This window comes from Acanthaster planci, linkage group LG11, assembly GCF_054643075.1.
Source record: "Acanthaster planci isolate LZ-2023a linkage group LG11, COTS_SCS, whole genome shotgun sequence".
In the NCBI taxonomy this organism is placed as follows: domain Eukaryota; kingdom Metazoa; phylum Echinodermata; class Asteroidea; order Valvatida; family Acanthasteridae; genus Acanthaster; species Acanthaster planci.
In genome coordinates, this window is record NC_141787.1 from 5,237,149 (window position 1) to 5,249,658 (window position 12,510).

At 41.8% G+C, this 12,510-nt stretch overlaps 1 protein-coding gene across 5 annotated transcripts in view; it reads right to left on the reverse strand.

Moving 5' to 3' along the window:
• The window catches only part of nup188 (nucleoporin 188), a 192,141-nt gene that overhangs the window by 13,619 nt on the left and 166,012 nt on the right, over nt 1-12,510 (reverse strand). For all 5 annotated transcript variants that reach the window (XM_087143590.1, XM_087143591.1, XM_087143589.1 and 2 more), the window contains 16 exons: nt 12,304-12,400; nt 10,928-11,050; nt 9,933-10,179; nt 9,237-9,326; nt 8,652-8,807; nt 8,465-8,527; nt 7,588-7,691; nt 6,881-6,950; nt 6,369-6,442; nt 5,832-5,907; nt 5,187-5,318; nt 4,038-4,115; nt 3,345-3,430; nt 2,200-2,348; nt 944-1,266; nt 79-213 (listed from right to left, as the gene is read on the reverse strand). In XM_087143590.1, the coding sequence (XP_086999716.1) occupies nt 79-213; nt 944-1,266; nt 2,200-2,348; nt 3,345-3,430; nt 4,038-4,115; nt 5,187-5,318; nt 5,832-5,907; nt 6,369-6,442; nt 6,881-6,950; nt 7,588-7,691; nt 8,465-8,527; nt 8,652-8,807; nt 9,237-9,326; nt 9,933-10,179; nt 10,928-11,050; nt 12,304-12,400 (2,003 nt within the window). The remainder of the gene's footprint in view (nt 1-78; nt 214-943; nt 1,267-2,199; nt 2,349-3,344; nt 3,431-4,037; nt 4,116-5,186; nt 5,319-5,831; nt 5,908-6,368; nt 6,443-6,880; nt 6,951-7,587; nt 7,692-8,464; nt 8,528-8,651; nt 8,808-9,236; nt 9,327-9,932; nt 10,180-10,927; nt 11,051-12,303; nt 12,401-12,510) is intronic.

The window sequence follows — 12,510 nt, forward strand, 5'->3', positions numbered from 1 at the left end:
ACTACAAGATTACCCAATCTGTAAGGCCAGGATTTTGTATACCGACTCTACAGCCTTTTTGGTCCAACTTGCAATTACCTGTAGGCAGGACTGCAGGGTGGTGAGCAGCAGGTTCAGCATGCCGTGCTGTCTGAGCAGCGGCAACCACATGCTGGTTCTTGTCTTCTCACCGACTAGCAGCTCATCGAGGAGATACGCAGCGATGGTTGGCATCTGTTTCAATTCATAAAGAAAGAACTAAATCACTGCTTATTCATGGCGGGACTGTCTCTAGTTACTTCGGGTGCTTTTTGTTTTTACGTTGGGAGCAGAATTGGATAATCCTTTGCAAATGCCCTACGTATCTAGTTACCTATTTATGAACCTCTCCATGACCTGCGGATGGCACAAGGTGGCCTATCCACAAAAGTCAGAGAAGATAAACACATGGTGTGCCTGCTCTGGTTTGTACATGAGTAATGCTAATTGCATGTGAATAAATTTTCAACAGAATGAGCAAAAAACCCACATCTTTTACTCTTCTGATCATTTCAAAACAAAGGTCAAGATCACCGTATTGAAAATCTGTACAATTCATCGCAGACATGCAGAATTGTATCATCATCCACAAATGAAGTCAAACACATATAAAAATGAACAAGCAAATATTACAAGAAAACAAAGTCCTAGCTCTCAAAGTATTTTCCCCAAAGACCTTCCTGAATCTGCCACAATCTTCCATGGTGAATGAAACCAAGGCAAGTTCTCAGTTCTTGAATTTCCACACCCCCTTATCAGAGCTATGAGGTGCTCCATGTTGAAGTAATGCCCTGCTATATTGTCCCCAATACTATATCCCGTAAAATCATTCTGGTGAACTTCCTGGTAATTTTAAAAGTTTCGTGGATTAAACCTTCCCAATAAGGTTGATGTTAACTGTTCTTATGATGTCAACTGTTCTTACCGAATATTTGGAAACAGCTGGCATACTGGCAAGTTCCTTGTCTCTTGTCTCCAGTCCATTTGTGGACCTAGTCCCTGCCACCCTCCCCTGGCCACCTGGTAAAGCTAAATTGTCAGCGGTCAGACCACTGCCACCGACAGACCCTGTGACAGTTCCCTGGCCATACTCCTGACTCCTCCCACTGACAAACCCCTGAGCAGACCCCTTGATAGAAGGAAGGGACTTATTGATGTCACCCTGGGACTTGAGGTAGAACTGGCTGCTCTGTTGCAGTGCCAGGCATATGATCGGAAGGAGAGTTTCCATCGTTTCCACGTGGAGGGCTGCAAATGAAAACCGAAGTGCACAAAGCATGACAGCGATCACATGAATGTGACCATGGGGAAACAGCCAATGTTTACGAAACTGCAAATCACGTCACTCCTTAACCACTTTCCATCAGATGGCATGCTGACACTCCAGGTTTTTCTATACTCCTCTCCTAAGGGAGGGCATTTAAACATGACTCGGCAACTTCTGTATGCAGAAGTGGATGAAGTCTTTACTCAGCCTCATGCTTGAGTAATTACAATTGGGTTTGCACATGAAGAGGCTCAAACCGATCTGTAGAGGTACAGTGTGTGGAGCCCTCAAGCCAGTGTGGGTCACAGCCTGGCAGGGCAGTACATATCACCCAGGCACACTCTCTCACAGTTTCAAAAAGGCAGAAATGTGAAAAGAAATGTCACACAAATGTTGAACAAATAACCATTGGGGGTCGGTATTTGTAAAGTCCAATTTTGTAAAGGACTACGGTTTTGTTATCTTGTCATTTTAAGAAGTCGGCATTTCGGGCCAAAAAAGTGCCATGTCTGGGACAAGTTCGTTGTAGAGTAATAAGGTAGTGAGTACAATAGGCGCACACAACCTTAAGTAAAATTCACTTCCAAGAACTCATTTAACAATGAAATTCTTGCCAGACAAACATTTCTCGTCATTAGTAAATGTGTCTCCACTGTAACTCCAGAGATTTCCACTAGTCAGACACATTCATTGTGACATTGGTTTAAATTGGCATTTCAGTGAGAAGTGCTTCATGTTTGAACTCAACATTAACACCTATAGTGGTTGAAGAAATTTTACAAAAATCTACAGTTTAGCAAAAAATATGTTTGACTGATGTTGCAAAGAGTTTGGGAATGGCTAGGGAATAAAGCAATTTGGGTGATTTTGAACAACCAGTACTGTGGAAAAAAGAATTGATATACAAGTGCTACCTTGCTTGCTGGTGCGTTGCTTGAGTAACGTAGTGAGAGCGGCCATGATGGCTGTGGCAGCGTTGCCAAGTCCTGGTGAGTCTGAGTCGGTGATTCTCTCCAGCACGTCAACCAGAATGTCTACATGCTTCCACTGACTGACCTGGGTGCTGGACCAGAATTAAAGAAGATGGCAGCATGACTTTCAATGGCCTACTTTTATTGGACCAATTTATCAACCTATTTATCAACCTATTCAGTGACCGACACAAAATCTCCCCTTCGTGTATCAAAGGGTGGCCAAAAAATGTGACACTGTTGCTGCAATATGGCTCACTTTGTTTAACCTATGGAATGCTTCCTTGTCACAAGTAAAAGAATAAACAAGTTGAAGGATTCTTTTGGATTCAGATTCACGCTCCAATGTCGTTGGATTCTGTGGGATTTGGTAGGAAGCCTAACAAAACCTCAGAGCTTTAAGAAAAATCACACACTCAAATATGTGAACAGATTTGCTGAGAATGCAACCAAAAATGTGCATTCATGTAGATATCTGGCAATTATTCAAACCATTTGTTGTGACTGTGAGAGAGAAATAAATGGACAAGGTAGACACTGATAAAGATCACTGGTTGGTTGATAGCATATAGCAGATACACTGAAATATGCATCTCAACTCACAAAAATAGGAGTTTGCAGTTTAACCTTACTAGATTTAAGTACCAAAAGCTTCTAAATGTATTTCAGTGTTCTCCAACCTATTAAAGTAGCCTGGCACTCTGCCAAGTTTTGCTTGTCTCTCACCATGTGTAACAAGTAGCCACCAAGTTTTGACGTCTGGCGACAAAGTTTACAATGGTGGGTGCAACATTCACATTCTGGAATATTTCATCTCACTAAATTTTCCCGGGAAAAACTAACATGCCAAGAAATGCACTAAATGCACTCCAAATTGGGAGGTACTCAAGTGGGCTCCTTTCAAATATTTATCAGTCCTAACCAAATTCAAAATGTGGCACTCGGAGGACACTGTAGAAGGTACAATGTTGAGTGGATGACAGCCACTTCTTACACAAGAACAAGTCAAGAGTAATCAGTGTCTAACAGCATGGTATGCACTTGGGTCCAATCTCCTTGGACAGAGATACATTTTAGTAAGCCGTTACCTTGTCCAGTGTGTCAGGAGTGACATGTAGAGACTGGACAGCAGGGAACAGGCTTTCTGATTCAGGACAGAGTCAAGATGACAGGACTGGAAAGGAAAACAGTACAAAAGATAATTCATAAGATGAACACTTGGGGAAATTTCCTAGTGTGAATATGAGGTTTATGTTAGAGGTTTCCCAAAGCATTACACTTGTGTGGCTTCTTGAATGCAAAGTTTCTGCAAACCATGCAGGACACATGAAACACTGCAGGATGACATATGCAGAATTTCGGCCATGAAGTAAAAAAGTGAAGTCTTCAAAGCAAACACGTGATGTTACACATGAACCACTCCTTTCAATTGTGTTACTGAGTCAACTGTATGCAATCATTGTCTGTGTCTATCCCAAACCTACAAGTTTCAAGGCACAGAAATATGAGGAGATGTCATTATTGTGCCCAGCGCCACATTTACGTGTGTGTTCTTGAATTGCAGGCATATCATGCTCTGTTGGAATACTGAACTGGCTCACTGTGGTCGCTGAATCGGTCTTTACTTGTCCAGTTTCTTCTGACCTAACACAGCAGACTTGACGGAGACATTTCACCAGGTGGTTTAATCCAATCAATATCATTAATACTATCAACATCCTCATAGCATGTTTCAGTGAACTCAACAGCATAATAAAGTTCAACTTTTCAGAGATACTAACCAGGCTATCGATGGAAGCCGCAATATCGGACAAGATGGCCGACTGGACCTTAGTGTCAGACAATTCCACGGCTTTGCCCTGAGAGTGGAGGAGAACATACACACTAGTGCAGGCTTTGTGTGGGCGTGTCAAGAATATAACAGGGAAGGGAATTGTCAGTTACTGACGGCAAGTTCAGCTGCTTTGGGGAAAACCTCAGAACACAGTCTCCATGCCTCTGTAAGGTCTGAGAATGGTTTGCAGGTTGTTCACATGCCCTCAGAAGCGAGGTCAACTTCATTTAAATTTGTGCTCTGTCACGAGAGGGCTCCATGTGATAGAATAGGACCAAGCAGCAAACAACACAGTTTTGGAAGCTTTGGAAGGTGTTGCCTTGCCTGACACAGGCATATGATATGAGGACAAGATATGAGGCTCATGGATGGCAACAGAAGGTATTTCACAGGGGTATGTTTGCCATCCATATACTGCTGTCTCGCAAAATTACTCATTTTTGAGAATATGTACAACATTATGCACATACATTCCCACCGTGTGTCTACGTTTTCTTGTTTTTCAACAAAAGATTATGCACAGAAAGTTGCTTAGGGCAAGAACTATTTGTTTGCAAAAACTGGTTGCTGCTCAAAATGACATACAAATTCTCATTATGTATAACCGCTTCACAGCTGACATTTGCTTCGTACAAAAATTATCTAAGCTGTAAATTAAGTTAAAAAACCAAACAGGGAAACTGATTATGTGCCTCTATCAAATATTAAAAAGGTGAATGAAGAAATTGAATGGAGCAGGATTTTGGCCCGTGACCACCAGAGCACTGTGTTGGCACTCTATCAACTGAGTGATTCAGCCTTATGTTGGTGGTTTTCCCTAATACCCTAATAATTTCTGCCATGAGCCCCGAGCTGGATCAACAGAGGGCACATTTTTCCTAGCAATGTAGGATCCTTTGGTGGGAACCGCACATTTGATGGTTCACATACGAATGTGAAATGCACACGTAATGTTTGCGTTCATGGCTACCAATAAAATAAATACTTCCCACCAACATGGCTCTTTTCAAACGATGAGGGGTTGCTTCTGCTCAAGGCAGACAGACGCAAGGAATCAGGGCCCCATGGCTAACTCGAGAAAGAGTATCAGGCTTACGTTAGCTGAGGTGGATACCAGCAGGAGCGTACGCCAGGCCTGCACCAGCACCAACAGCTGGTGCTGACGGATCAGGTACTCCTCGAGGTCTGTCTGCTGCTCGGCCGCAGACTCCAGCAGGGAATGGACGCACTGGGGAGACGGTCAACACAGGCATAATACATAACTGGGGCAACTCTTCCAGTATAATTGAGATACATTCATGTTTCGAGTGTCACCATGCAACAGACACTTACTGTAAGAAAGTCAATATTGTTGCACTGGCTGAAACACAGTGAACTGGAGTGGGAGACCAAGACAGATCTCCTTGTTTCTGTCTAGTAACACTGCATCAAATATCTTGGGAAAATGAAGTTGCAAAGGTGCTTTAGAAGCTCTACTCAAGGAAACCTGCTTTGGGATTTTTTTCTCTCTTTTGAATAACCAAGAAGACACAAAGCTGAAAGAGAACACTGAAGCTATGGAGATTGAACGGTTAACGGACAGGGTTTGTAGCATGAGAAAACAGAGCGTCTAAAATGACTGTTTAACGCCACAGGTAAATTTGCAAGATTGGTAATAATCAAACATTTAGAAGTCTCTTATACCAATATAAGGTTAGGTTTCTTTTCCCTAAGGCTGTCCAAAATCAACTCTGACCTTTACCTTTGACCAGTGTGAGTATCTGTCCTCTTGCTTCAGCTTCCTCAGAACAGCTTTTAGACCCTTCTGAAGATTTTCACTGGGAAAAAAAAACAAATTGGAACTTTGAATCAAATATATTCAAGTTCTACCACCACCGAATGACAATCTGAAATCTGGTGTGTAAGGGTTTTATATATTTTTTTAATACATGTAGGTGTGCAATGCATTTTATTAGGGAGATTGTGGGAAAATTGGTATTTCTGTGAGCACCTAACACAAAAAGTGCACAAAACAAGTTGTTGAAGTCTAACAAGAACAGTGTCAGGAAAATCTATGCTTACTGTGACTGCCAATTCTGTGTATTTTGTGCACAGGCCTACATCTCACAACTATGCCCTCTGTGCTTAAAGGACTGGCCAAAACTTTCTTTGCGGGAGATCTGAGCAGAGAGCCCTGAAAGTGGGCCCTGACGAAAATCAAGACTGTTCAAAAGGCACTCTGGCCTTTGAGACAGATTTCAGCCATGCCAAATTCTGAGAAATGACTATTTCTGTATACCTTGAGACGTAGTAACACTCCAGTGCAAGAATCCTGAAGGCGTAGGCACGGATTTTGATCTCAGAACTGATTGCCTGGAAACACCAACGGATTCAACACAGTGGTTAACAACACATAATCATGAAAGCAGGCCTCATTCCATTTATTAAGAAATATCTAGAGGTTGGTAAACATTACAAAATGTATTATTCAGACATGCTAACAATTTCAACATCAAGAGGGACCCCACTGATATAAATTTTGTAAAATTATAGTTCGCAATTATACTTCAACATATCAACTATAGTGTAACGAAGTGAGTAAGTCATGCCCACAATTATGTGTGTAAAAGGCATTAGCGCGAGAACCAGCGTATGAACCGATATGTGTGCATACTTCATTTGTTTACACTACACTTCCTGGTTCAAATGAGATCACGCTTCAATACTCTAAAACTGCATTCTTGTATAACACTTTTAAATACACTACAAACCAACGGTACACAATGCCATCATTACACTAGTCAAGTCTACCTGTGTTCCTCCCTCTGGAACCTCAAGATCTTTAAACAGAGGGGCAGCTACATCATCCCAGAATTTAGGTCTAAAAAAATGAAATGAAAATTAACAACTCAGATGTTGTCGGGAGCAATATCATGTGATACATCCTGATCCTGTGCTTATGTAGAATGACATATCTCAGGGGTACATAATTATGTGGAAAGTCTACGGATGATAAAGTCTGTCACAAAGGGGGGCAATATCACATGAAACACCCAGATCCTATGGATGAACAAACTGTAAGAGGGCGCTATATCATAAGGAACAAGTAGATTTTAATTTAAATGTAACATTAAATTGACATCTCCCGACGCAAATCCATCCTTGGAAAAAGCTGTTCGCGGTACCCACGGCTACATCTGACTCGAACCAGCCAACTGATACCGGCAAGCTTGGTGGTCAAGTGGTTATGACGTCTGCACTAGTAAGCAGGAAGTCGTGGGTTCGAATCCCACCCTGGTACCTTGTGGTTTTTTCCACAACAATCGGGGGAAACACTGAGTATACAGTGTTACAACACACGTCAGACAGGGCAAAAAGTCCAAAATTAAAATCGACTTCAACTTGACTACAACCGTGCCAAAAATCTGATGTGTAATGTAAAGCTTTTGCACGGACGGGTGGGATCAGGTTTTGCAAAATCAGCCATGGTGTTTTTTGGGTAGATTACACAGCCCTACCTGGTGCGCAGCACAGAGAGGGCAGTCTCTCTACAGTCCAGCCAGAGTGCCTGGAGGAACCCCAGGGCAGCACAGTGAAGGTCCGGTGGACAATGAGTAGAACCCTAAAACAAAGGCCAAACAATGTAAAGGTTGGCTGTGATAGGTGTACATGTACATACATGATCATGATCGACACTGTGCTGTCGGTCAATCCTAAACAAATCAATTTGTCATCAGAAGATAACCTGTTCCCTCTAATTCACTGCCATGGAAGACTGTTTCGAAAACTGGATTGACTGCTAGCACGGCCCAACTGACTGATATCTTTTTTTCAAATAAACAAATTAATCTGGCCAAATTCAAATCAGTGGTCATGTGGAATTACACAAACGACACAGAGTTTGTTGTGAAATTCTTTCCTTTGCAAATTTGATCATGTGTTTCACTATAAAACCAACACATTTGAGGCCTTTACACTTTATTCATGGACAAACATATTTCAATGAAAAATGGATGTCAAAGGCTCCCAACACGACAGCAACCATGTTTGTTGAATGTTACACAAAACAGAAATTAGTAACAGAATGAATATGTAATTAGCCCAAACATATAAGACTGGTTTAGCACATACTTCATAAATACCTTTTGAGTCATACACTCAAAATAAGTTTAAAAAATTATAAATTTCTGACGATTCTGTCTAACATTTTGACTCCACTTTTTTCAATGATCCCTCTAGCCATGTTATTGTGTACTCCTGTCATGAATAGTTGTAAACAATCTCCTTACAAGGAAATTGGCATGCATGTGAGACGGCGCACGGCAAGCCAGTGCTTGATCAACCACTGCATACTAGTATCAATGCTGAATAAAGGTCCACTCTCTCAGGGAATACCTGTTTGACTTCTTCAATGGTGTCCAGCACAGCATGCAGACAGCTGACTTTACCAATCTCCACCTGGAAGTGAAACAAAACTACAGTGAAGATTTAAAGGTCAAAACCTTTTACTAGGCTGTGGGTATGGTGTGCTAAAAGACGCCAATTGTTTGATGAAAGGTCGGAATTCATCATTGCGACTGACCTTTGGGCTGGATGGCACAGTGGGCTTCTCACTCTCTGGCCTCTCCCCGGACGCCGGCTTGACCTTCTCCAAATTCAGGAAAAGTTCGCTCAGTCCAGGCTGAGTCTCCACGGCAACCGTCAAGAGTTCCAGGATGCCGACCTTTAATCTTTCATCCTGACACCGTTAAGTGAAGGCAAGTATTGCTAAGCAACTACCACAATATGCCTATTATATTCTTCACATACTTGTGAAAATTGTTGGTTGCAGTAGCTCTGGTTTGGATTGGTTTTCTCCCAGAATATTCTTCTGCCATATTCTTCCACCTCTACAACTGTAACTGATTCTGTCTCCACCTTACAGCTTTCTTCAGGCTTGCAAGCTATGGTGCCCAGGCTGCTTTTGAGAAATCCTTGGGTTCGTTATCAGAAATGTTCATTAAGAATCAATAATAAAATTACCTCCGAACTGAATCTGCTTACCCTAAAGAAGGTACTCAGTTACCGAAAGCTTGGCAATCACGTATTTCTGAGCACTGATTTGTTATTATATATTTTTGTCAATACTCTGATCACGGTGCTACACAGCCCTTCCGTATGAAATTACCTCCGAGTGTGCCTGCAGACGAGACAGGTAGATGTCCCTGATGGCCGCTGCCTGACTCCCAAGACAGCCAAAAATGGACATAGGCGCAACCTGACAGGAAAGTGGACAGTTTGGATTCAACTGATAGCGTGTCTGAACTAACTCTAGTCAAGTCAGATTTCCAAACTCTTGCCGAGCTCTTATAACCTCAGGCATCTTCCAGAAGTGTAGTGGAATGTGGACTCCATATGCAGTACAGCAAGCAGTTATGTAAGAACAGAGTCCTTTATCGAGTCTGTGCAATGTGATTATGTCACTACAATTCTTGGCAATGCACCTTTGTGTTTCAACAAACCTCTGCACTTATGACTTTTGGAGTTTTCTGAAACTCGGCTTTGCCCCTATCTCAGGCTTTGCCTTAATGTTTAACCTCCTGGCTTTGAAGTTGTTAGCTCAATAATATGTCAGATACTGCACTGGGGCACTGAACTACATGCAACCTTGCCAAATATTGAAGTATTTCTATTTAATTTGAACACTCTAGGCCTACATTTGGGGATTTATTTTAGAGACAAAGCATTCAACGGAGACAAAGCTATGAATAAAAAAACCTGCCATTATGTGCACTTAGGGCAGATAATTTCATAGTTACAATTTTTGAACTGCGATGAAGACAGAAGAGAAGATAGAGCAAAGATAAAGTAAAGCATTTCTCACCATGGCAACCCTCTTGAGTAGCAGCGTGGCCAGCGTAGGCAGGCGGGGGTCATGACGGTGATAGATGTAGCCGGCCACCAAGCCGATGAGGTGGGGCTGGTGGGGCAGGCCCGTGGTGTGGGAGGTCAGGGCCTGCTCCAGGGGGCAGGGGGGTTGGCTGGGGGGCCTGAGGAGGAGCAGACGGTTGAGGATGGAGAGAGACATCTTGATGAGCTGGGACAGGCGGGCGGCGGCACCTTCAAAGGAACTGGGGTTGAGATAGGGGAAAAATGTTCTTTCCATGGTAAACGTCTGGGGTTCATGGGATATTCAGGGCTCAAAATACTAGTGCAGTGTAGGGATCAAGTGAAAATCACTCCACGCAATTTTTGTCAGCACTTTTTCATTTATTTATTTTTCCCTTTTATGGAAATTGAAGCCTTCCAATTTTTTAAGTTCTGAAAACTTAAAAATCGGAACTGTTGGCAGGCATGCATGTAATGGTTTCAGTATCAAGTAAATATCAGATCCAAATACATGTAAATCAAATTGAGTGATTTTCTTTGTGTTTCCAGAATATGAGCATGCACGCACAATTCTCCCAAGATTGCATGAACGGAGCAGATTGCTGGGCCTTTGGCGTAGCACAGTATACCGCTCATGGCAGGGTACCACACATGTGCACACTATTCCCTTTCACATCATTATCAACCTTTCTAACCTTAACTGGTTTCACAACTGAAATGTGTCATATACCGATTCACTTCAGGTGACGTTTGATACAGGGTCTATCTACAACAATGCCCTCTGTGAACTGTACTTGAAGTTTTTTGCGGACTAGTAAAATATAGTACAAATCTGCAGTTTGCTAGCCTACAGGGCTACTCATGGAAAGGGTAAGTTCAACGCCTGGATATTTTATATTTCTTGTCATATACAAATTCAATATTAACAAATATGCAACAATACTACAGACTGTTTACATTTCTAGGTACATGTTTTCCCTTGAAACTGACCTTCCTTGATCGATGATTCTCTGTTCCAGGGTGTCAATGCCTGAGGCAACGATAAACAGCAATGCCTCACCTGCTGGGGTGTAGAGAAAGCCATGGATGCAGGTCTCACGAACTGACACTACACTATGGGTTGAATGAAATGTAAACAAGCAACTTCACTGATGAACATAAAAAAACACAAAAACCCCCAAATTACATGTATGCTTGAAGAAATCCCATAAAATTAATCAATGAAATCAATTAATCAATACTGAAATTTAAGCTAACATATTATATATTTTATTCTGAAAAGTTCAAAAGTCCTGCAGGTGTACTGATGATAACATGGATAAAAATGTACAGATGTGAACAGTAAAACAATGAATATAAAAGCTTAGTATGCTTTGAAGCTTTGAAAGGTGAGAGTATAAATGGGTAGGGTTTGCGGTGACATCAAGTACGGGGGAAAAAATGGCTTCTGAGAAGTGCAGTTTTGATGAGAACCATTGGTTTGGAAGGGACATTTTTACCAGTGTACCATTAAGAGATTATAAAGGCTGTGCAAAAGTAAGAGGAGAAAATCCATAACCTTATTCTTCCACGGATATTACATGTACATGGAGTTTAGCCGTTAAAACTTTATCAAATGACACCATCATTGAATCCTTGCAGAATACATGCACTATTCCAACTGCACCGAGGACAGCTGTGTTCAGTATTTGGCTCTACGTTGAGTACGTCACTGACAAAACTGAAAGACCCTATGGTTCATTGAATTTATCTGGCAAGCTGCCAATCTCAGACAAGGACATAAAGACATTAACCGCCTAAGTGATGCCGAACCCCAGGAGACAGTTCTCGAATTAGAGGAAAACGAATGTCTGAAACTTGATGAATTGGCTTCAGCCATGCCGGGCCATGTAATAAATCCTGGCTGCAATTCAGTGTTGGATGAATTTACAGGTTCTGACCGGCCCTAGCAATTGGTAAGATTAGAAGTCAACTGGAAAGATTCATTACCAATCTTTATTACCAAGAAGATCATTTCACATGATATGGTTGACATCTCATATGTCTCACCTTACAGGTAATCATCATTATCTTCATTGTCTATAAGCGATTTCACAGAATTGTATAATTTATCAATCAGTACTTGCAGAAAACAGTTTCAGCCCATATCATGCAAATCATAACTTGTGAAAAAGCATATCCCATTAATTGCTGGGAAAAAAAGGCCCATTCGTACACTCATGGTGGAGACTATACAGCCGATCATACCTTAGATTAATGAGTTCTTGTATTTTCAGTAAATATTTTCCTAATACAAAGGTTTTTCACCTAGTTATACAAATCAGAAAACCAATGCATCTGTCTTGAATATCATCCTGGAGACTTACCTCTTGACTTTGTCAGAGGCACCTTGGGTTGTTTGGGTTCTGCTAATGGCTGGAAGAACGTGGAGCACCACGTGGAAAACGTCCAGACTGCACTTGCCTGTCATGTGCCCGGACATAAAACAAGAAATTGTACACAGCAGAAATGAGAGGGCAAGGGGATCGAGGGCTGCACTGAGTCTTCGCTTTATTTTTATTCAGATTTAAAAG